At 38.4% G+C, this 21881-nt stretch overlaps 1 protein-coding gene across 1 annotated transcript in view; it reads left to right on the forward strand.

Annotated features, from left to right (window-relative positions):
- Window positions 1-879: 879 nt before the first annotated feature.
- The window catches only part of LOC104357856 (macrophage mannose receptor 1), a 66173-nt gene continuing 45171 nt past the window's right edge, over window positions 880-21881 (forward strand). Inside the window, exons 1-6 of the mRNA XM_032991375.2 lie at window positions 880-944; window positions 4876-5277; window positions 6773-6946; window positions 11830-11994; window positions 14925-15038; window positions 18299-18445. Of these exons, the coding sequence (XP_032847266.2) occupies window positions 884-944; window positions 4876-5277; window positions 6773-6946; window positions 11830-11994; window positions 14925-15038; window positions 18299-18445 (1063 nt within the window). The 5' untranslated portion in view covers window positions 880-883. The remainder of the gene's footprint in view (window positions 945-4875; window positions 5278-6772; window positions 6947-11829; window positions 11995-14924; window positions 15039-18298; window positions 18446-21881) is intronic.

A 21881-nucleotide genomic window follows, 5' to 3' on the forward strand; every position in this document is an offset into this window, starting at 1 on the left:
TCCACGCAGGTCCTTCAGCTTGTGAAAACCCAGCTAGCAAGCAAGATTCTGTTTTTCTCACACTCCAATTCATGAGCACAATTTGAATCCTGTTTACAGCAGATACAGCCACCTCAGTCCGAAGAATCGTTTATTGTAACTCAGACCGTGCCTCGCTAGTTTTTAAGCCCCTGCGTCCCCTTCGGCTCTTCCTTCCCACACTCGAGCACAGGCTGCGCCTCCCGCCCCGCCGTGCCCCGGCCCCGGGTTTCTGGCCCCGGCGGTCGTTGGAGCAACCTGCTCGCGCGTGGGGGAGAAGTGATGGGGGACGAGGTGTGTGTGTGGGGGGAACCCAAATGCCGTTGTCTCAAAACTAGGTCCCTGCTACTTCTGCAGTCCTCGCTCCCGGCAGAAACCCGGTCGTTCGAGCGGGCGTTTTGTTCGAGACTTGGGTTCACCCCAGAAAGAAAGGGGTGGGGGGGTGTGTGTGGGGGTGTCCTGCTCCCTCGGCGCGCGTTTGGCTAATTTTGTTGGAAAGCAAGCCACTGACCCACATGTAACACTGACAGGGTGGCAAAGGGGATAAAAAAATAAATATATAAATCACCACAGCGACAACAAAAAAACGACAGCCCTCCTCTCAGCTATCACCACTTTATCACCTGCATGTGCCTGGAAGTAGGCTCTTCCCTCCGCTGGGAGAAAAAAAGCTTAGGAAAGCAAAGTTTGAACAGCGAATTCCTGTTATTTCAAAACGCCCCATGTGACAGGATATTTCCTTATCACTTCGAGCCCAGAGCTTTTTCCCTGATCCACCAGCCTGCGAAGTAGCGCGGAGGACCTGCCCGGCGGGAAGCCCCCTCTCCCCGCGCAGCGCCGGGGTGCCACGGGCGCAGCCGCGGCCATGCCTCCCGCCCTGCTCCTGCTTCTCCTCGTGTTCCCCCCGCGGGTTTTTCCGCTGCTGGGTAAGTGCCCGCGGGGGCTGTGCGGGATAAGGCGTGCCGAGGAAAGAGCAGGGTCGCGGCGAGCACCGAGCCCAGCCTGACCCGGGGCTTGAGGGCGGGGGGAACGGCTGTGCAGGGAAAAGCCCGCGGGCGTTTTAACCCCCTCGGTGCTGCCTCGGGGGCCTCCCCTCGGGCCCGCCTTCAGCCGCCCGTCCCAGCTGCCTCCCGCTCCTCGCCTGCACCCTGAGGTGCCCGGTGGGCGAGGCCGCCTGATGAGGTGGCAATGTGGGTGCCAATCAGGGCTGTCACCAGCAGTGCCTCAGTTTCCCCCACTGCTCTGGGGGCTCAGTCCCTGGTCAATTTAACGCCATCATCCAGTTTTTCTTCCAATACCTCCTCACCACTGAGGTTTGCAAAAGAGCCTGGTGTTGGGGCTCTGCCTTTCCTCCAGTTCTCTGGGCTTTGATGAGCCTGGGGATCTGCTTTTGACAGATAGCTTTCATGGGGGGATGTTAAGTAGCTGAGGTACTGGCACGGATTAGAGCTGTGAAAACAGCTGAAAGCTGTTTCTTGGTGAAACCTGGAGCTTGCACCTGCTTACTGTGCGAATTACGGTGATCTCCAGCGTGCAGCTATTTTTCAGTGAAAGTTTAGCATCTCCCCTTCCTGAAAGCCTCTCAGCGTCCTCCACTCTTCTGTTTGAGGTCTACTGAAGCAAATCTTCACAACACTGTCTTGTAACCTTTCTTGCTTTGTGTAATTAGCAGCAATCATTGTAGGCCATCTGGTAAGCGAGAGTCTGCATGGGGAAGACAGTCATCCTACCTGCTTGCTGCCTCATTGCTGCCCCTCTCTTGCTTCTAGCTTTTGGCATGCTCTTCTGGTGCTCTCCATTAGTGTTTAAACGCTGGTAGCACTTCACTTGCTTCACAGATTACTTCTTGATTTACCATTGCATAATCTGTGATAGTTTGCAGGTGCTTCAGAGTATGAAGCTACCTTAGCATAGCGGAAATCTCTACTGTGAAAAAGCTAACTGACCAGTGAGATTTTATAGTACTTGGTACAATTCTTCAGCTATAAGGTGGGACCAGAGGTAGGCAGATAGTCACAGTGTGGTGGGTGAAGAAAAATGAAAGCCTGTGTGAAAAATTCTGTTAGGATCTACTTGGGACATTTGAGGCACAAGATGCTAGAGCTCCCTGAATAGGTTATAATGGTGAGGTAAGTTGGTTCTTATGCCTGGCATGTTCCTATGCATTTTAAAGAACCTCCTTGCAGGAGTAAGTTTAAAAATATGGATTACTCTGTTAGAAACTGCTGTAATTCAAAGTACCAGAACTGTGGTACTCATGATCATGCTGTGGTGGACCTTTAAGTGTACCACCTACAGCTCATTTATAGTGAAGAATGGCACCCTGTTATGGGAGCTCTATAACAAATGTTGCTACAAAACAGTGAAACACAGGTAATGGTTATATGAGTAATTCTGCTTGTCCCATTTTACATATACAATTCATCATGTTGACAGGAGTGGTATCAAGTGTTTAAGAGAAGTGCTGGCAGGGCATAGAAAGTGTCGCACAAATATCTGGCTTGTTTCATATTATTCAAGACTATTTATTAGCTCAGATGGAAAGTTTTGTATGGGAATCCCCTTTAGTGTCCAAGCAGACAGAACAAACACAGAAATAAAGCTGTGAACTAGAGCAATGCAGGACCATGCTACACATCTGCTGTATGGTCATGGATGAGACAGGAGTGTCACTGAGGGGAAGGAAATCCTGCAACTACAGTCTCAGCCACAGTTGCTCCTGCATCCTGCCACCTCCTGTTCTGTCCTCCTGTTTTGATGCCAACTTATTTTCAATGCCTACTTGGCTGTGTTGGCCCTGTAGCTGCTTACCTATGTATCATTCCCTGTCAGAGCCCTGCGTGTATTGGGGTCCTTGTATAAGCAGCTGTGTTGCATTTACACACTGCTAATGCACTTTGTAAAGGTGCAGTCCGAATAACAGAAGGCCAAAGATTTGTCTTTTTCTTTTCTTGTTTTTTTTTTTTTTTTTTTCCCCCCCATTTATTTATTTATTTTTAAAATATTTTTTTAATTTTAATTTTTTTTTTTAATTTTCTTCCCACTGGCCAGATGTCTTTGTTCAGCTTTCTAACCTTGTTTCTGAAGCCAATAGTCCACACCCTCTCAGGCTTAGGTGCAGCAATCCAGGCTTTTGATTTTGGGGTGCCTTTTTCACGTACATAGCATCCTCTTTTTAACACCATAAGCCACATAAAATAAAGAATGTTACTGTAGACCACAGATACAATTTTAGCAGTTTGAAAGATCAGGCAGTGTTTTCCACACATATGAAAATGTCTGACGTCTCATTAACCCAGGAATTTTAAATAAGATTTCAGGAAAAGGAGAGTTGCAAGCCTTGCATGTATTGGTTTACAATAACATTGTGCTAAATGCTAGTAGAGAAGCAGAATAAATAAAGTTATCGCCATCAGTGATAATTATACGTTTCCTTGTATTGTCTATGAGTAAAACAGATTGGCAAAAGGCAACAATTTCTGTCTCCAGTGCTCGTCAGTTTTATGCTACTTCCCAGTGAGTTGGAAGTCAAAGGACAGGAGAAGGAAACTGAACCATGGATGAGATAAGTCTAGGTCAGCTCTTTCTCTGAGATAGAGGTTATTAGTTCCCAGGTTGTTCTTCTGCAAAAAAGTACGATCATTTCCATGTTGGGCCCTCAGCAGAAAAGGGAAAATTTTCTGTGATTAACCTGTTTTACCCTTAAATATTTCTTCACTGTAGAATTTGTTTAATTTGGTAATCATACACTAAAATAAATAATGTTTTAATTAGCTTCAATCCCCAGAGTCACATAAATTAGTATTTATCTTTCCTAGTTTGTAGTCCAGTTAAAATATAGTTTTAAGACCTTGAGCATCCTGTTGCATTATGCAATCCAATATCAGCAAGAACTGTTAAGTTACTGTGCTAAAATGTATCTCAGGGGTATCAGACAGGAGAAAATCTCAGTCTATGGGCAAGACCAGCTCAGAAATGTTGCTCTCTATAGTACATTCAAGCATAAGAGATGCTAAAAACTTTTCTAGTGATTACAATTTTGAAATAAAGCTTGAATACATGAAAATGCATGCTGTGAATCACTATTTGCCACGAGGGAGAAATAACTTTGGGAGCTATGAAGAGCCTTGTGGATCTTCATAAGTCATTAAGAGGTGTACCTGATGATGGCAAATCCCACTGTCGTCAGTATTTAATTCATGATGGAGAAAGGTAAGAAAGGAGAAAGAAATTACTGATGACTACACTTGAGTGAAAAATGAATATGCTTTTCTAGCCCTACAAGTAGCTTGTGTATAAAGCTTTAAAAATATCCTTCTCCTCAGTTAAGACTTTAAGGATTTGAGCAGAGTTTATGGGAACAGAACTCCCCACTGTGGGGAGACGGAGCCTGAAGAACTTAGTGGCTGTTTCCGTCTCCCTGATCCTGGGAGCCAGGATCAAGGCGCCAGTGTTGCTGGAGTGCTTGGTGTCAGGATTTGCAGTGTATGGTGTGTGTGCCTCCTTGTTTCGGTAACTTCTATGGGTGCAACTTGGAATAATACCATGAGTGTATTTTTTTCTCTTCAGTTTAACCCATGCCTTAAAGCTGCAGGAGACACTAGATCTGCATCTCTGCTGCCTCCCACTTTTGAGTGTAGAGTCTTTCACTGATGCAAAATAGTTGAAACAAAACATCTGAACTAGTTGCATTCTACAGTCATCTTAACAGATGTAGGCTATAGGAATATCACACCTTCTTTTGCTGAACAGATGATGAGATTTTAACCCCAAGAGTAGTGCCCAGATGCATGTTTCATTTAGATAGCAGGTAAGATTACTTCAAACCAAATGATTCCAGTGTTTTTTGTCTTACAGACACTAGCGTCTTCTTAATATATAATGAAGATCACAAGCGCTGTGTACTGGCCCAAAGTTCTAATTCAGTGACTGCTGCTCCTTGCGTTCAAGAAAATGAGTCACAAAAATTCAGGTGGGTCTCAGATCACCAGCTTATGAGCGTAGCATTCAAATTGTGCTTGGGAGTGCCTTCGAAGAAAGACTGGGTTCCGATCACTCTGTATCCTTGTGACAAGGCTAGTGAACTTCAGCGATGGGAATGCAGAAATGAAACTCTCTTTGCAATCCAAGGGGAAGATTTGTTTTTCAACTATGGAAACAGACAGGAAAGGAATATTATGCTGTACAAGGGATCTGGTTTTTGGAGTAGGTGGAAAGTCTACGGAACCACAGACGATCTGTGTTCTCGAGGCTATGAAGGTAAAGTTCTGTAAATTAATTTCTGTATTTCAATCTAATTTCTATGTTTATCATTAAAATATTTAGAAGCATAGGAGAATTTCCTTCATCTTGTTAATGATCAGTGAGTGTGATTTCTGGTGAAATCAGCAATACTTGAGCATGTGTTTTATGTTTATTGAGGGGTTCATTTTGCTTTTTTGTCAAAGTTGTCAAAGTTCTGATATATAATTCACCATGCGTGATGTTGATTCATTTGGAGAGGGGAAGAAAATGTCTATGGTTATTCGGAACATGTGTATAAATATTACACAACAGTTAATGATAGCTTTTACTATTTACATGTGTACAGAAAGATGTGGTGTAAGTGTATAGTCTGTTGATTATGTTTTGTTGTTGTTGTTGTTTGTTTGTTTTTTTGTTTGTTTTTTTGTTGGGGAGAAAATCTTGATAATTGTAAGGATTTAGTTAACTCTTGATATCTTCAGCTCCAGTATATTGAAGATATAGGTATTTGAAGTGTGTCTCAGAAATGGCACTGAAGTGTTAGACAAAGAAATAAGATATTTTAAATAGGTAAATTTGAAAAAGTTATGTATGATACATACGTACATAAATATATACATGTATTTATGATAAGTATCTGTGAATACATTTGGCTTCCCATTTAGTATTCTTTGATAAACAGAAATGGTCACAGAGGGAGGTATGGATGCATTTTCTGTGGTTTACACAATGGCTGATACCAGTACTAGTCCTTGGTCTAAAGCCAGAATAAAAGAAGCCTAGCTAAGTAAATTATGTCAAAGGAGGCAGAGGCGAGCTGGATTCATGGCCTTCCATTCCTTTCTCCTTTGTTTTCTACCAGCTCTGTGAGACAGTGAACTTGGTATGTCACCTCTCTAGCAGTCCCTATCAAGTAGTGTTCCCCTGTATGTCCTCCCATCAATGCAAGTACATTATATGTGCCCACACAGAAAACTGCTTCAATTACTTTGATAAGTTTCACTAAGTCAGGTTTTTGGTGACACAAAAATTATCTTTAAATGCCAATGGAACTTTTATTTGGGCATAGTATATTGGAGTGATGCTGTGGTATATATATTTCAAGTTTATATGGACATGCTCTTCCCTGTCTAAACTGGTCAGCAATTGAGTGGGTTATTGACAGAATAATCAGTAGCTTCTTCTGTTGTGCTTAAAAAAAATTGCTTAACTGTGTGGATTTTATACTTTTGATTGTTATGCATGTAGAATTTAGCATGGGAATGTACTTGTCTTGGCTCAGTCAGTTCCAGTCAGTGGTCTCCTTAAGCAATAAGAATTTGTTTCATCTTGGACATGGGTATCAGCTTAGATCCAGAGAGTAAAATTTTATCACATTTTTAGTACAGTTTGTATACCAAGCTAGCAAACTGCTTGCTATAACTTGCTATAATATTATGATAAAGCTGAAATTATATTTATCTCATACTTATTACTGCTTATGTATTTTTAAACTGTTGTGTCTCCTTAGATACCTACACAGTGAAAGGAAATGCCAATGGAGCACCTTGTGTATTCCCTTTTAAGTTTGGTGATAAATGGTATGCTGACTGCACAGATGCTGGCAGATCAGATGGTTGGTTCTGGTGTGGAACCACTTCAGACTTTGATGTTGACAAGATATATGGATTTTGCCCACTGAAATGTAAGTTTTGTATGTTCATGATTCTGCTGTGCTGTTATTCAGCTGCCTGGAAATATTGGTGTCCTTATCACGTGCTTTACTGCACAAATTTTGTATTTTGTACAAATACTGTACAAAATACAGTTTGAATTAGTGCATTTTTCTGTCTCCTTTCAGCATGCTCTCCTTTTCAGAACTACTTAAATATACAAACATAGGGTTCAGCATTAAAAAAAAGTTGACCAACTTCATCCTAGTGGAAGTGTGTTAATCATATGCTGGAATCTGTAATTACATCATTTATGTAAATAGAAAGTTAATTGGATGTAATGATGTTATATTAGTATATGCAAAAGGCTGTGTAGAAATTTGTGCAGGAGAATTGGAAGTTAGAATATATCTTAATTGAAAATTAGGACTACTTTGTAGAATGAGTTGCCTTTTAAACATGATGGGGCTTACATGAACTTTTTACTAAATCCCAGTATTTCCCAAATCTGTGTGCTAAGTTGTAGTTCTATATTTAAAATCAGTGAGAAATATTTATATTCTAAATTCCCTGGTTTGAATATAGTTAGAGTTTCAACTGTAGTGTTACGAATATACAGAACTTTCTTCAGAAATTTTAATATTACTTTAATTAAACTAGAGTAATATGGTTGTATGTATTTTAATTCTTTTAAATTTGAAAAAAGTTTCTCTGAACTTCTGTAAAATATATACTAACCATTTTGTTTGCAAGCTGTTTCTTTTCCTGTCATGCTGAGGGAGGTAGCACTTCTCCCTCCCTTCTTCTTTATTGTGTTTTGCTGTAAACCTCCAGCTGACCGCAGTCAGAGCTAAGGAGAAAAACATGTCTTTCCTTTGATGTGAAGAAAACAATTTGAGTTTATCTTAACTGTTTGATGATGAAGTTTTAGTGTCCTTGCCTGATTTCCGTGAAAGTTCCATTCATTATTTCAGACAAATAAAAATTTCAGGGATGTTTGTTTTGTTTTGTTTTGTTTTGTTTTTTTATTCTATGCTAGTATTATTTTCAAGATATTAAAAACATGTTGAGAATATCAATCTCATTAATACAGCACATGCAAGATCAACTTAAGAATGCTACCTGTTTAGTGTTCTTTGAGTATAACAAATAGAAGGCATCATTAACACTTTGTTTAATTCTTTGGCATAATTCAAGGAAATTCATTCAGATGGCCATGATTGTTTTTGGAAAAAACTGCTTTATGCTGATTGCCTGCATGTTTCCTTCCTGATTCTTCAGTAACTGGCTATAAACCATTCAAGTTTGGGTCATATATTTTAATGAGAGACAGGTTGTGGTAGCAGAAGTTTTAGTCAGCCCTATGAAAGAGGAATGCACTGCATGAGAGAGTGATATGTTAATAGACTTCAACAGCACCTTTAAACATAGAGTGTTTAAGTCTTCATATGTTAAATTTTATTTAATAAGATCAAAGTGATTGTTGTTTCTTAAACTGTCTGGGAGAGCAAAGATGATGATATGAAAATACGTGAAGTAAACTATTACAGCTGTTCATATTGGGGCCTGGACATACGGTGACATTATTATGATTGAATTAGTCACTTTTTTTCATTGTGAACAAAATGGGCTCAAATGTTCTCTGAAAGGAGGAGGGCATAATACTATAATTATAACAGTTGTTATGCTCAATAGAGGTGTTGAAATTTGATCAGTGAAGATAGCATAACCGTATGACCTTTTATTTGGTGCTTTACCAAGAGATGCTGATACAGTGACAGTAGAAACTTAAATCCCACAGGAAGAAACTGAGAAGTGTTGCGACATCAGACAATTTTTAGTAGCCTAGGAAATACTTGTTCTTTACAGGTTACACCGTGTCTTTTTGAACTGTATGTTGCACTGCAATATAAAAGTAGGTGTTGGGGAAGGAAATAGGTTGCACAGTGTTAAGACCATCAGGAGAGTGAGTCATGAGGTGTGCTTGTAGCTGTATTCGAGTGGGCAAAAGTCCACTGAGGCCCCTTTCTTGACAGATAAAAGAACGAGAATTTCTGTGAAGAATTTAGAAAGCCTTAGAAGTGATGCATAAAACTTGCAGCTGACTAGGAAGGAAACAAAAAGTGCAGAGAATGAGGAAATTTTTAAATAGTCTTATCCTGGTATGTTAATTATTGGGCAAATCTGCATCCTTGTATTTATTCACAAATGCTGAATTTATTTTTTATGACAGGCTTTTTCGTCATGCTCATGGTTCAAGATGTTTTGAAGGGATTTTCACTGTGGTTTTGGCTGGTTCAAAATGCCAGGTGAATTGGTCAACTAACTTACATGTTGTTTCTTCTGATTTATCTGGAACTCAAAACCTGACTTTGGACCTCCCAAATTTATCTAGGATAAAGAAAGAGAGGAGCACTTTAGGAAAATATATCTAAGTGAAGATAAGCATGTGAAGGAAGTTCAGAATAAGTTAGAGTTCTTTACCATTGGCAGCATTACATCTCTATATACTATACTATAAATTCACATAAACTGTAATGTCTTTATTATGAGATTCCTTGTCTACTGTATGCTCAGAGATGAAGTGTTGGCAGTTATTTTAGAGACTGTCTAACAGGATTTATATTCAGTTTTTGTTTGCCATGGTTCTAGTAATGTAGTTTCTATGGATATTGGACTGAGACTCCAACTTACTTTGGTTGGATAACTAAACAAACAAGAACACTTTATTGTTACTGCTAGTTGAAGGCCAGATTTCAGCTTGCAATTTTGAAATTAAAATCTCTCAATATTCTTCCATTTCCTAATTCAAGAGAAATACTGCATTTTGATACGTTAATAATGTTGACATTTTAAAAATTATTGAACTTGTCTGTCAAGGGCTGTACCCAAAATTCAATACCTTTTTGGTCTGCTTTGCTTTGCTTTGCTCAGAAGACTGAGAACTTTCAAAGACACGAGTGAAGTCTTCCAACTTACTATAATGTACTTCTGGAATTTTGATAGTAATTGTAGGGGAAATACCTAGTTCTCACTGATTTTAGTTTATACAAAAAATGCATGCTGAATTCATCTATGTAGGGATAAAGTTCAGGTTTTTTTTTTTTTCCCCTTTGTTTTTTCCAGTTATGTACTAAGGACAGGTGTAGTTTAATTTAGTTTAGACGCTTAAATATATCATTCCAGAAAAGTGATTAATCTTCTGGTTTCTCTGGGGATACTAAGCTTTAAACAATAGCATATAGATTCTCCAAAATCCTGCTCTGTGAAGGTATGTGACCTCATAGAACTCAAATATCTTAAAAACAAATATTTCCAAGGTTCAGAAATTAACTTTATTTTTATGAAAGACCAAAGTTCTACAGGGGAGCATGTGCATAGGCAAGTCAGCTATAAATTAGGAGACTGGGGGAATGAGGTGGAAAGTTGGATGAATGCCTGAGATTTGTTTACCTCTTCCTCTGTAATAATTGTATGAGATTTAGAAAACCCCTTCTATCAAGGCAGAGCCAGTTTTATTTACTGAATTATAGATTTAGCTATTTTTGCAATCTCCATTTTATCCCAGGCTTGTGCTTGCGCACGGGAATTTATGGTCTTGTAGAACATAGCATAGTGAATAAATTTTACCTTCTGAGAAAACATTTTGAACAGAAGTTGGTTTGTGGATAATGACAATAGGATGAAACTTCCCATTTTTAGTCAAATATCATTATTACAGTAGGTTTTATTTGATTTTTTTTAAAAAGCATGGACAATTTGAAAAGAAGCACTTCATATTATCTATAGACTATCAGATTTAATACAGGAAATAGTGGAACTGGTTACTGACCTGATGACATTTAACATGTATTATCCTTTGTCTTGAGTTTTGTTTATTGTATTGTTTTCCTCTTATTTGCACTCTTAAGTTTTCTGAGCTCTCTAAATTCGGTAAAGGAAAAGACCTCTTTCTTTCAATTTTTTCACAGCTTGCAACTTGAGAAACTCTGATACAGGCTGCGGGAATTTAAGTCTTTTTCCCATTGTCAGCAGACATATAGTGACCTCTGCTATATTTGGCTTTTTGTCATGCAACTTTAATCTCTTTGTGTGATATTTAGCTCAGTGTTGGGGCCTCCTGTAGGTTCCATTTTTGGAAGCTCAAGATCACACTGTTTTCTGTTGCTTCTTGTGGGGATTCAATTGAGACGAGCCAGGAGAGACTGAAGCAGTGTAAGGAATGTGGTACCTTGTGAGGCTGCTTGTAATGTTGGGCCATGCTGGATGACATTTTCACTGGTATGACATTGCCTAAATGTGCCAAGTTCAGGTATTCAGGGATGTCACAGTCACACAGTCAGGTCACATGACAAAGAAGAAAGGATGACAGTATATCAGATGCATGCATAAGACAAATCAGGAATTGCAGGGAAGTGTGAGATGGATGCTGATAATGTAAGTTTTGTGTTCAGTGCTTCGGTCTGACTACCTCTATAGCAGTAAGAGAATCCATAGCCACTTTACATGGTACTCAAAATGAGTGAAAAACCTGGGGTTTCTTATCTCAGAACAGTGGTCAGCTTGATAGACACCTTAACTATCAAGAGTCTGAAAGTTTATAGTCTTTTTCTTCACAGAGATAAATGAACTCTTTTAGCATGACCTTAGCCACTCATCTTCTACCTTAAACAGCAGCTTTGTTATACTAGAGAAAATTGTGACCTTGCTTCATTACCTGCGTACTGTTCAACACAGCTGTCGTGGTTTAGCTCTGCTCTGGATTACTAACACATCAGAGAGCCTCAGGACTCCTTTCAAAACAGTTGTCAGTAGCAGTGTTTAGGTTTTGTGCATTTTTGCTACACAATTTATTTCATGTTTTATCTGGCTCCGTCTTCATGATCAGTTACAGCATTTCTTTTTCTTCCCACAGTTAATAGTGTTGATTTGTTGTGGAATACAGATCCTTTAACAAATGTCCAGTACCAGATAAACTCCGAGGCAGCTCTGAAATGGCACCAGGCAAGAAAAAGCTGTCAACAACAGAAGGCAGAGTTATTAAGCATCACAGAGTTGCATGAACAAACATACCTGACAGGTAGGGTAGTATTATCCATCAGTTTTTTAAAGAAGTGCATTATTGTAATAGTGACAGTTATATAGCATGTTCCATTTTGAAAACTGGTCTTTATTCAAATCTGTTAACTAATAGATTTAAATTGTTATTTTGAATGATTCAGCTGGAAAAATCAGACAGATAATTATATTTTTTTTATTCTGATTAAATATTGCCAGAAACTTACAACAACATAAAAAATACAGCAACTAAGTAATGCAAGCAATAAAGAATGAATGTTGGAATGCAGGAAAATACAAAATAGTTTGTAAGCCAAAGATACGAAGATTTTATCCTTTTTGTGCTTTACTTGTTGTGTGTACTAGTCAGCATTTTTGATCAGAAAATATTGTGAGTATGTTGCATCACTTGGAAGATAAACTATCCTATGCCATAAGCTATATGTTGTGCTATGTATGTTCATAGAATCAGAGACTCAGAGAATGTTTCGGGTTGGAAGGGACATTTAAAAATCACTTAGTCCACTCCCCCCACCCCAACCCCACCCTGCCATGGGCAGGAACATCTTGCACTAGACCAGGTTGCTTGAAGCCCCATCCAACCTGGCCTTGAACACTTCTAATGATGGGAATTCACAACTTCTCTGGGAAACCTGTTCCCGTGTCTCACCGCCCTCATCATAAAAAACTACTTCATTATGTCTGATCTAAATCTACCGTCTCTCATTTTAAAATTGTTGCCCCTTGTCCTGTCACTACAGGCCCTGGTGAGAAGTTTCTCCATCTTTCTCATAAGCCCCCTTTATACATTAAAAGGCTGTGAAAAAATCTCCCCAGAGCCTTCTGTTCTCCAGGCTGAACAACTCCAACTCTCTCAGCCTTTCTTCACAGGAGGGATGTTCCAGCCCTCTGATGAATTTTCATGCCCTCTGGACCTGCTTTAGCAGGTCCATGTCATTCTTGTACTGGGGACCTGAGAACTGAACACAGCACTCCAGGTGGGGTCTCACAAGAGCAGAGTATAGGGTCAGAATCCCCTCCCTCTACCTGCTGGCCATGCTTCTTTTGATGCAGCCCAGGACAGGATTTGCTTTCCAGGCTGCGAGCGCGCATTGCTGGCTCATGTCCAGCTTTTCATCCACCAGTACCCCAAGTCCTTTTCTGCAGGGCTGCTCTCAATCCCTTCATTCCCCAATCTGTAGTGATATTGGGGATTACCCCAACCCATGTGCAGAGCCTTGCACTTGGCCTTGTTGAACTTCATAAGGTTCACATGGGGCCACTTCTTAAGCCTGTCAAAGACCCTCTGGATGGCATCCCTTCCCTCCAGCGAATCAACTGCATCACTTATCTTGGTCTCATCTGCAAACTTTCTGAGGGCGCACTTGATCCCACTGTCTATGTCATTGATGATGATATTTAATAGTATCACTCCCAATACAGACCCTAGAGGGACACCAGTTGCTATTGGTTTCCTTTTGGACACTGAGCCATTGACTGTAACTCTTTGAATGCAGACATCTAGCCAATCCCTTATCCATCTAATAGTCCATCCATCAAATCCATATTTCTTCAATTTAGAGGAATGATAAACATATTTTTAATGCTATGAACAGTCTGTTCTGTCTAAACTTTTGTTTTCAATTTAAGGATTTAGTCAAAACATGGGTCTTTATTTTTTACTGAGTATGATGAAATTATTGCTGAAATTAATGCTCAAGGGAGCAATCTGGCACTAACGTATAGGAATGAGTTACTAGTAAGTGTGTTTTAATTGCAAACTAGTAGATGTGGGTGCCAAATGCATGTGAAAATTAGTTTTTCATTCTACAGCTACCTTCTCAGTGCCAGGGTTTCCCATCATGCTCAGTTCTTGATTGTCTTAACCACAAGTTGTTTAGAAGTTTTATAGAAGTACTGCAACACATTAATATGTTGGTGCCAAATCAGGCACTGTTCTGATATTCCAGTCCTTTCCACTGCTTAAATACCCCTCCTTTTAACCTTGTCATGCTTCAAGTGCTGCCCATAATCATGGTGTCAGAGACAACTAAAATATATAGAACAAAATTACATACTAGTATGATGCCACTGGTAGAAGCATAAATAAATAATATATATTGAACAATGATTTTCTGTGAGCTGTGCAAAAATACATTTAATTAAAAAAAATCAGCAGTTGTCCCGTTGGACTTCCAAGTCTTATATGAAAGGCAGAGATAGACATTTGATTAATAATGGCTATAAATAATGCTAGAGAATTCAGCAGGACAATACGTAAGCATGATATTTCTAGGTGCTTTTCAGAACTTGAGCAATAAATTGGAACTGGTTTTGGAAGCCTGACTTATCACTGGCTAAAGAAGTGAAATTAGATGAGTCTGAAAAATGTACAAGATGTGCTTGCTGTTAAAAAGACAATGTTTGGAATAATCACATTTTAATATAATTTGATAAACGTGAACAGTTATTTTGCTTTACAATATTTTTTGAATTTGAAACTTATATTTTGTTAATTTTGCTGGAAGAGGAAGTACACAGTAGGAAGCTATTAGTGTTTCATTTTAGAAAAATGATTTTTGGGTTTGTGACCTTTTGTGCAACTTTATCAATATAATATTTTATAATTCTGGAAAAAATATTTGTTTCATATTTATAGTCATTGGTTTACAAAGAGTATGCAGAAGCGTCTTTTTGTTTTTTATTGTAATAAAATTCTCCACACCTAAAAATATAAAAACTCTAAAACGAAAGTGACCCATGTAACATGACATGTTTTGCACATTTAGTTCAGCCACGTTAACTAAAAGGTAAGAGTTGTTAAAATTTGTACTGGGAAAAAGGTGAAGCAGATGGTTTAGTTAGAATTCAGCTCTCAGGTTTTGAGGAGGTGTTTGTTCTTGCTGTGCACTTCCAGTATCTCTCTTTTTTCTCTCTTTCTCTGTTACCTAGGTTTGACTGGCAGACTGAGTTCTGCTCTCTGGTTTGGTCTTAACAGTTTGAATTTCAACAGTGGATGGCAATGGGTTGGTGGTGCTCCTTTTCGATACTTAAATTGGGTTCCAGGTAAGGTTAAATATGTTGCTACTCAGTTTAAAAGGCAAAAATTTGATCATCATGTAACATATTTCTTTCATGGTACTCTATTCTCCTGCAATTATTGAGCTTGTTTTGATGTTGAAAGATTTTGACTGTGGCTATAAACACTTGACTGTGTATAAACCCTTGTGTTAGGGATACACACTGGACTTAATTTATTATTCACAATGCAAATGGTAGCCTCAAAATCCAGAGGAAAGTTTTAAAAGTCATCTATTCACACTTCATTTTTATATTTTCTTAATATACTTTATTTCTATATGAATACAGAATGAATTTGTTGCTATAGGTGTCTTCACTGTGAGATGAGATATATGGGGTTTTGTTTGTTTGTTTGTTTTTTAAATTCCTTTCCTTACCAATTTGTTTTGGTTAGTTCCAGAAAGATTAGATTTTTATTTTCACTTGGGATTAACCTACCCATGGCAGTAACATGTATCAAACTGAACATTTTAGGCTAGTTTATTTATCAAACACATATAATTTATATACGTTTCTTTTCCGAGTTAAGTATAGGTGGCCCGTCCACCTGGGTCCAAATTGGTGAAAATTTTGTCAAGTCCAATTATTAATGTCAATTTCTGTTTCCTATCCTGGTTCCACAACATGGACAAGATGTATTTTTGTCCGGAACCTTCACCACAGGTGTGCCTTCTGGTGAGGGTTCTCCCCCCGAAGCCAGGATAGGTGATGATGGCAATGGGGAGAGTTGAGCCATGGCCTCTGGGGGTGAGAGCTCCCCCTCCCCTTCTGACTCACCCTTCTGAAGGAGGGGGCTGATGACCTTGCCCTCCAGTTCAGAAGAGGAAGGTTCCTCATACACCTCCGGCAACATGGCTAAACTCTCAGTCATGGTGGATGGATCTCCACTCTCCAATCTTCCCACACCCGAGTTAACAAACTCCAATCTTCTAAAATTTATCCCAACATCCACCAATTTGTTGTGGTTTCTGATGGTACGAGAGACCACATTGTCACGCAAGTCCAAAGGACTTGCTTGTGTGCCCACAGACACGAAGGAAATCCGCGCTGTTAGGCACATTTTGCCAATTCCAAGTAAGGGTAAAATTTAAGCCAGACAGCACTCCCTTACGAGCTGTCGGACTGTGCCCAACATAGGCCCATGGGCCAGGCTCTGGTTAGTTGATTTAGACTCCGAAATTTTGTATCACCAATTTAATACTATCAAGTGGTCGGTGAAGTCACTTGATAGGGAGGAAGTAACCATATCTCATCACACTGGGGTAGAGGCCACTTCAGTTACCCAAAGGGGTATCCAGCTGGACCACGGGGAGGCGTGACCTCTGCAGCTGAGCCCAAACAGTAACTATGATCCCGTCTTAAGAGAGTCATAGTTACTCCCGCCCAACTACTTCACACCTGTAGTTGCAATGATGAACTCTGGTGCTGTTACTAAAAAGCTGGTCTCTGTGCCATCTGTATACATGGTGAAGAAGAGGTGCTTTTCTGGTTTACTATTCAGAGTGCCTATGTTAAAGCATCATTTTGCAGGACCCTTGTTCCCTTGCACTGGCTATTCAAGAAGCCTTTGGAGATTACTTTAAAGCAGATGCCTGAAGTTATGCAGTGTAAATACTCTATCTTTACTGAGCATGTCACATGTATTTAATCTGCAGTAATTATAAATGCATGCTCCATTGTATCACTCAGTGGTTTCCTTGTGTTGGTAAGGCCAAAAGCACACTTTAGGTGGACAGATTTCTTGAGTAAGTATTGAAGAGTGAATTGAACTACTTTATAAATAGCCCTCCAATGGAGAGATCACACAAGGCAAACAGATGGTCTGAACTGCAAGTTGCTGTGAAGGTGTTTATAGGTCTGTCATCCAAGTGCACTGCATGTAATGAAGAGTGTTGGAAAACTGATTGTGAGGTGGAGCCAAAGCAGCAAGGAGATCTGTTCACGGTTGTTAAAACTGCAACCTTTCAGTTGTCCTGTAAAGAATTAGATGGGGTTTGCTGTAACCAAAATGGGCCCCATTTATCTTTAACTCCATATATTCCTTAATTTCATTCAAAGATAATACTTTTAAGTCCATATAGCATGTTTTATAGTTGTGCTATGTCCTTCATAACTTTACTGTGGTCAGCCTACTTCTATCTCATTCCCATTATCCTGGATGTTCAAGAACTGGCTGTTCTTCCATTAGTATATTTTAAAAGAATTTGTGGAAGCTTCATATTCTTTTATCTCACTAGCCCTAAATAAATAACAGAAAAAAATGGGAACTAAATTATCAACATTTAAGCTAAAATTATGATGGTTGGGCTTTTCAGAGAGCTAACTTCCAACAGCTGAAATTTTTTTGTGCACTAAAACAATTTACATTTGTATTTTTGAAGTAAGCATATATTTTTATTCTATGTGAATAAGATATAACATGACTGCAAATATAAAACTAACTGTAATCTACAGTAATGAAATCACAATTTTATAAGAAGATTTTCAGTGAACAATCTTGCACACTAAAAGCCAAAATATTATTTTCCTGTGTTTATTGCTGAGCAGTACTGACACTTGTTAACTTGTTTGTTAAGTAGTATAGTGGCACATGTTCAGTAATGAAAGAAAATCATGTTAAGTTTAATCACTTTAGACCAGATCTTGAAAAGTTCATCTCATTTATTGCAGAAATTTGTTCTGTTCTACAGGTTTTACTTTTCTTCTAGATGTTTCTGTTAGTGCTAATCTTCAACTGAAAATATCCAAATATCCTGCTATTGTCACACTGTTTAGAAAGTGAACAAGAAGTTCGCATTAGCAAAATGATTACTTATTACTTTTATGTCTTTACTGTTATACTAAGTACAGAATTTGACAAGCTTACCGAACAGTCTTTTCGCCTAATAATTGTGCTGTGGAGTTTAAACATTCTTCATTTAGAAAGGGAAAAAACCCAAACAAAATAAATAGGTGCACTGTTATACATTCCGTCGAGACTTTGAACCTGTGAAGAGGCTGTTAAATTGTGAACTGGATAAATATCTCAATTTGTGATTGCTGTGAAAAAATCTCTCTTAAGGGAATGAACTATCCTGTTCAGTCTAAAGGACTGTGGAGAATCACAATTGTCTATATGTTACTGTATCTTATAATTAAAGTATGGAACAGATTAGAATGTGAGAGTGATTGGGAGGGTAACCATGATGTGCTTACACTTTGTTATTGTTGTTGAGATTTTGTTTTGGTTTGGTGTTTTTTTTAAGGACATCCTTCTCCAGAACCTGGAAAAATCTGTGCAGCATTAAATCCTGGCAAAGGTGCTAAGTGGGAGAATCGGGAATGCGATCAGAAACTTGGCTATATTTGTAAACGAGGAAATGCTAATTTAGGATCATTCATTATTCCTACAGGTAGGTTTGGTAATAAACCCTTAACAAAGTATTAATGATCAGTGTTTTTTATCCGTAAATCTAGTAGCTATTTGTTATTGCATATGGCAAAATGGAGCAAAGGTCTTTTCAGACTGTGATTTGACCAAAATTCCCTGTAAGTGAACAGTGTGTACTTCCTTTTTGTTTTGGCCCCCCTACTTCCTGTGTAGTAATCTTTCTTCTGTAGCTTGGAGTTCTAAATTGCAGAAATGGTGGAGTTCTCTTTTTCAGAAACAAGCAGAAATGTCAGATTTTGTTCATAAAATAAAAAGAGAAATAATTTAATGTTCCAAATAAATGATGTAATCATCTAAAGCCCCACGCATTCAGTGAAACTAATCTATTTCTTCTTGCTGTCATTTTTACTACTTATGAAATAGAGTAAGTTTGCCAGTGCAACTTGGTAGTGGAGTAGAGGAATTTTTAAAAATACTTTTGAGAGACTTAAATAATTTTTACGTATCTACCTATTTTATAAATAGATATATATTTATAAATGGATATAGAAAATGATTTATTTGTATATATAAAAAACTATTTAATTTATGGAATTATGTAAATTATATATATACAGACACTTTTACAGAAGAAATGTAATTCTTGCACTTGCCTAATGTACATAGGAAAGACAAAACAAGGATAAGTTTTCATATCTTTATTTAGACCTCTTTCCTTATTATCTCTGTGTATTATAAAAACCTTGTGACTTATTCCTTTGTTTCATCATTCTTTCGTTCTGTTCTTTCCAAATTTCTTTCTCTTTCCAGGACACACAGGTATCTCCTAAATCCACTGATATTATTTTGTGTAGGTTTTAGAAGCAGAAGCTAAACCATTACTGAATTTCCAGTACATTTATTAATATACATTACTGACAAACCAGATGTTTTGGAAACTCAGTGTTCGACATTTGGCTTAAAAAACCATGGTTTTTAATGTTTTTCCTGCTTTTGCAAATATACAACCTGTCCAGTCAAAAATACTTAGGACGGAGACTTCTGCCAAATTTGTTTTGCTTTATTGCTAAGAGAAAAAAAGCCACAAGAATGAGCTAGTGTCTCGTTAATTGAACATTGAAATCAATATTTAATATTTAATTAAATTAATACTTAAGTATTGAGATCAAGAATATTTATTGCCTTAGGCAAGGACTTCAGTGCATGTTTTAATTATTTTCTAAATTAAGATGTAAAGTTTTGTTAGTATTTGTATACAGCCGATAACCAGATAATTTAATTTAAATAGGTTGTCCTAGATTGTTCAACCGGCTCCTGCTCACTTTTTCAGGTTTCATGCATCAGTTCTTAAACACTGATGCCTATAAATATACTATCAATTCAATAGTGGCTGCTGTCTTATTTAGATTTAAATTCAGTTTTGAGAGGGTCTAATGGCCATTTATTTCTTATGCATTAGGCTTTTGACTCTAACCCCCCCCCCCACCTCACCCCCCCACCCCGTTTGCCAGTAATTTGGAGGAAGGACTGAAATAAGACAAAAGTTTTCAGTTGTACAGAAATTGCTGAGTGAGCGTGGTGACAGATTAACCAGAGATTGGCAGTGATTCATAGCATAAAATATTTTGCAAAATGTCCCATGGGGAGGAAGTCATAAAAGGAATATGCATGTGATCGTGCAAGGTGTTAAGTGCCCTCAGCTTCTAATGATGTAAAGGAAAATTCATGGCAGATGATGTTTTCCTGACTAGGGCTTCTGAGTCACGAGATAAATTAATTGCTAATTCATACATGCACTTAGTTGTGCACTTAAACACAGGGGCAATCCTTTGCAACTTTAACCCTAGAAGTTACAATTGAGTCTGACAAGGCAGTATGCAAGGACTGTGGCACAGAAGAACACTTTACAACAGAATATAATCACAGTTGTGTCCAGAACAAAGTAGAGGAAAATCTTTGCAGAATATTTATTTTTGTTGCAGATGAAGATTTTACAGCCAACAGCCGTAAACAGTAAAAAAAAAGGGTTTTTTTGTAGCAGAAGTGTTGTCTCCAGCAGGGGGCGACATGATTGTATACATCTAAGTAATGTAAAATCTTAGGGCTTCAAAACATTTCAATGCCCTGCAATAGAGCAAAGTGGATTAATAGGAACCTCTTAATTTCACCTGCAAATCTTGCTTATTTTTTAACTAAATTTTCTAGGGAAATGCTGTCTGTCTGTCTACCTCCACCAAGTGACTGCCAAAACAGATTTAATCCCAACCCAACAAGGTGTAGTGATTTTAAAGTATTGTTTCCAAATGTTTCATGAACCATTAGATTAGAGGAAATAAATGCTTTTAGTATCACTGTTGTGATTGCTGTGTGAGCTCTTTTATCAGACCACAGGGGATGGGTGCGTGAGAGAAATTTGAATGCGTGAATCATGAGATAAACTTCAGCTAGAGCTTTCACCCTTTTAGACACCTAAGTCAATCACTGTGAGATCTTCAGACTTCAGGAAGCCAAGCTTACAGTTTACAGAAGCATTTGCTCTCTGTTTGAGGAATAACCATTCTATGCTTACAAAATGAATTTCTGTATCTTGATCTATTCCACAGTAAATTAATCAGCTTGACATTTGGGATACCGCTTTTTACACATTAATGTAATTTTTTTATATCTTATGTGTTCTAATTTGCATTGCTTCTTTTGCTTAAGTCAAATGAAGTTAAGGGAGTAGTACTTGTGTCCATTAGGATGAAAAAATAGATTGTATGGCTTTGCGTTGCCATGTATTTTCTTTAAAAGGAGAATAGGGAAGCATAGAATTCATTTTTGCTGAGTACTGGAAATGAAAAACTGAAGACTTTCTCTTACTGAGAAATCCCCAGCTATGTCATTCAGTAAGACTCGCACGAAAGAACCTAGATTGTCAACTGCTTTTCTTGTTTTATGGCCTGCAACAAATTCCCTGGTGTGACTGCATTTACAAGCAAAAGATTCTCCCACCCTGCCATAGATGCTTTAGTGTTTATAGTAATAGTCTCACAGTCTCCTTCAGTCTGAAAAAGAGTCTCTCATGGACTTGTTGGGGAATAAATACCTTTGTGAGTGTCTTTGTAGGCATGTCTGAACGGATGATGTCTGTTCTATTCAGTGTTTATAGTTTGCAGAAGGTTGCATTAAGTGTCAGAGGTGCATACATGCCTAGATTTTTTTTCAAAGCAATTCTCTGATGGTTATAGTGAAGCACTGTAAAATGCATATGTTCAGAGCTGAGACCAGACATAGGACAAGTTAGGCAGCTATCTGTAGCATCAGACTAACCTCTACAACAGCATTTGCCACTTCTGTTCTCGCATTTCTACCAATACCACCACGTACTTTCAGTTTGTTTTCTGGGGTTCCCCCACTCTCTATTTCAGTTCTTCCTCTCCTGTGGTAGGATTGACAGGATATGTGCTTGCAACCTG

The sequence above is a fragment of the Tyto alba genome, unplaced genomic scaffold (genome assembly GCF_018691265.1).
Source record: "Tyto alba isolate M040663 unplaced genomic scaffold, T.alba_DEE_v4.0 Super-Scaffold_38, whole genome shotgun sequence".
NCBI lineage: Eukaryota > Metazoa > Chordata > Aves > Strigiformes > Tytonidae > Tyto > Tyto alba.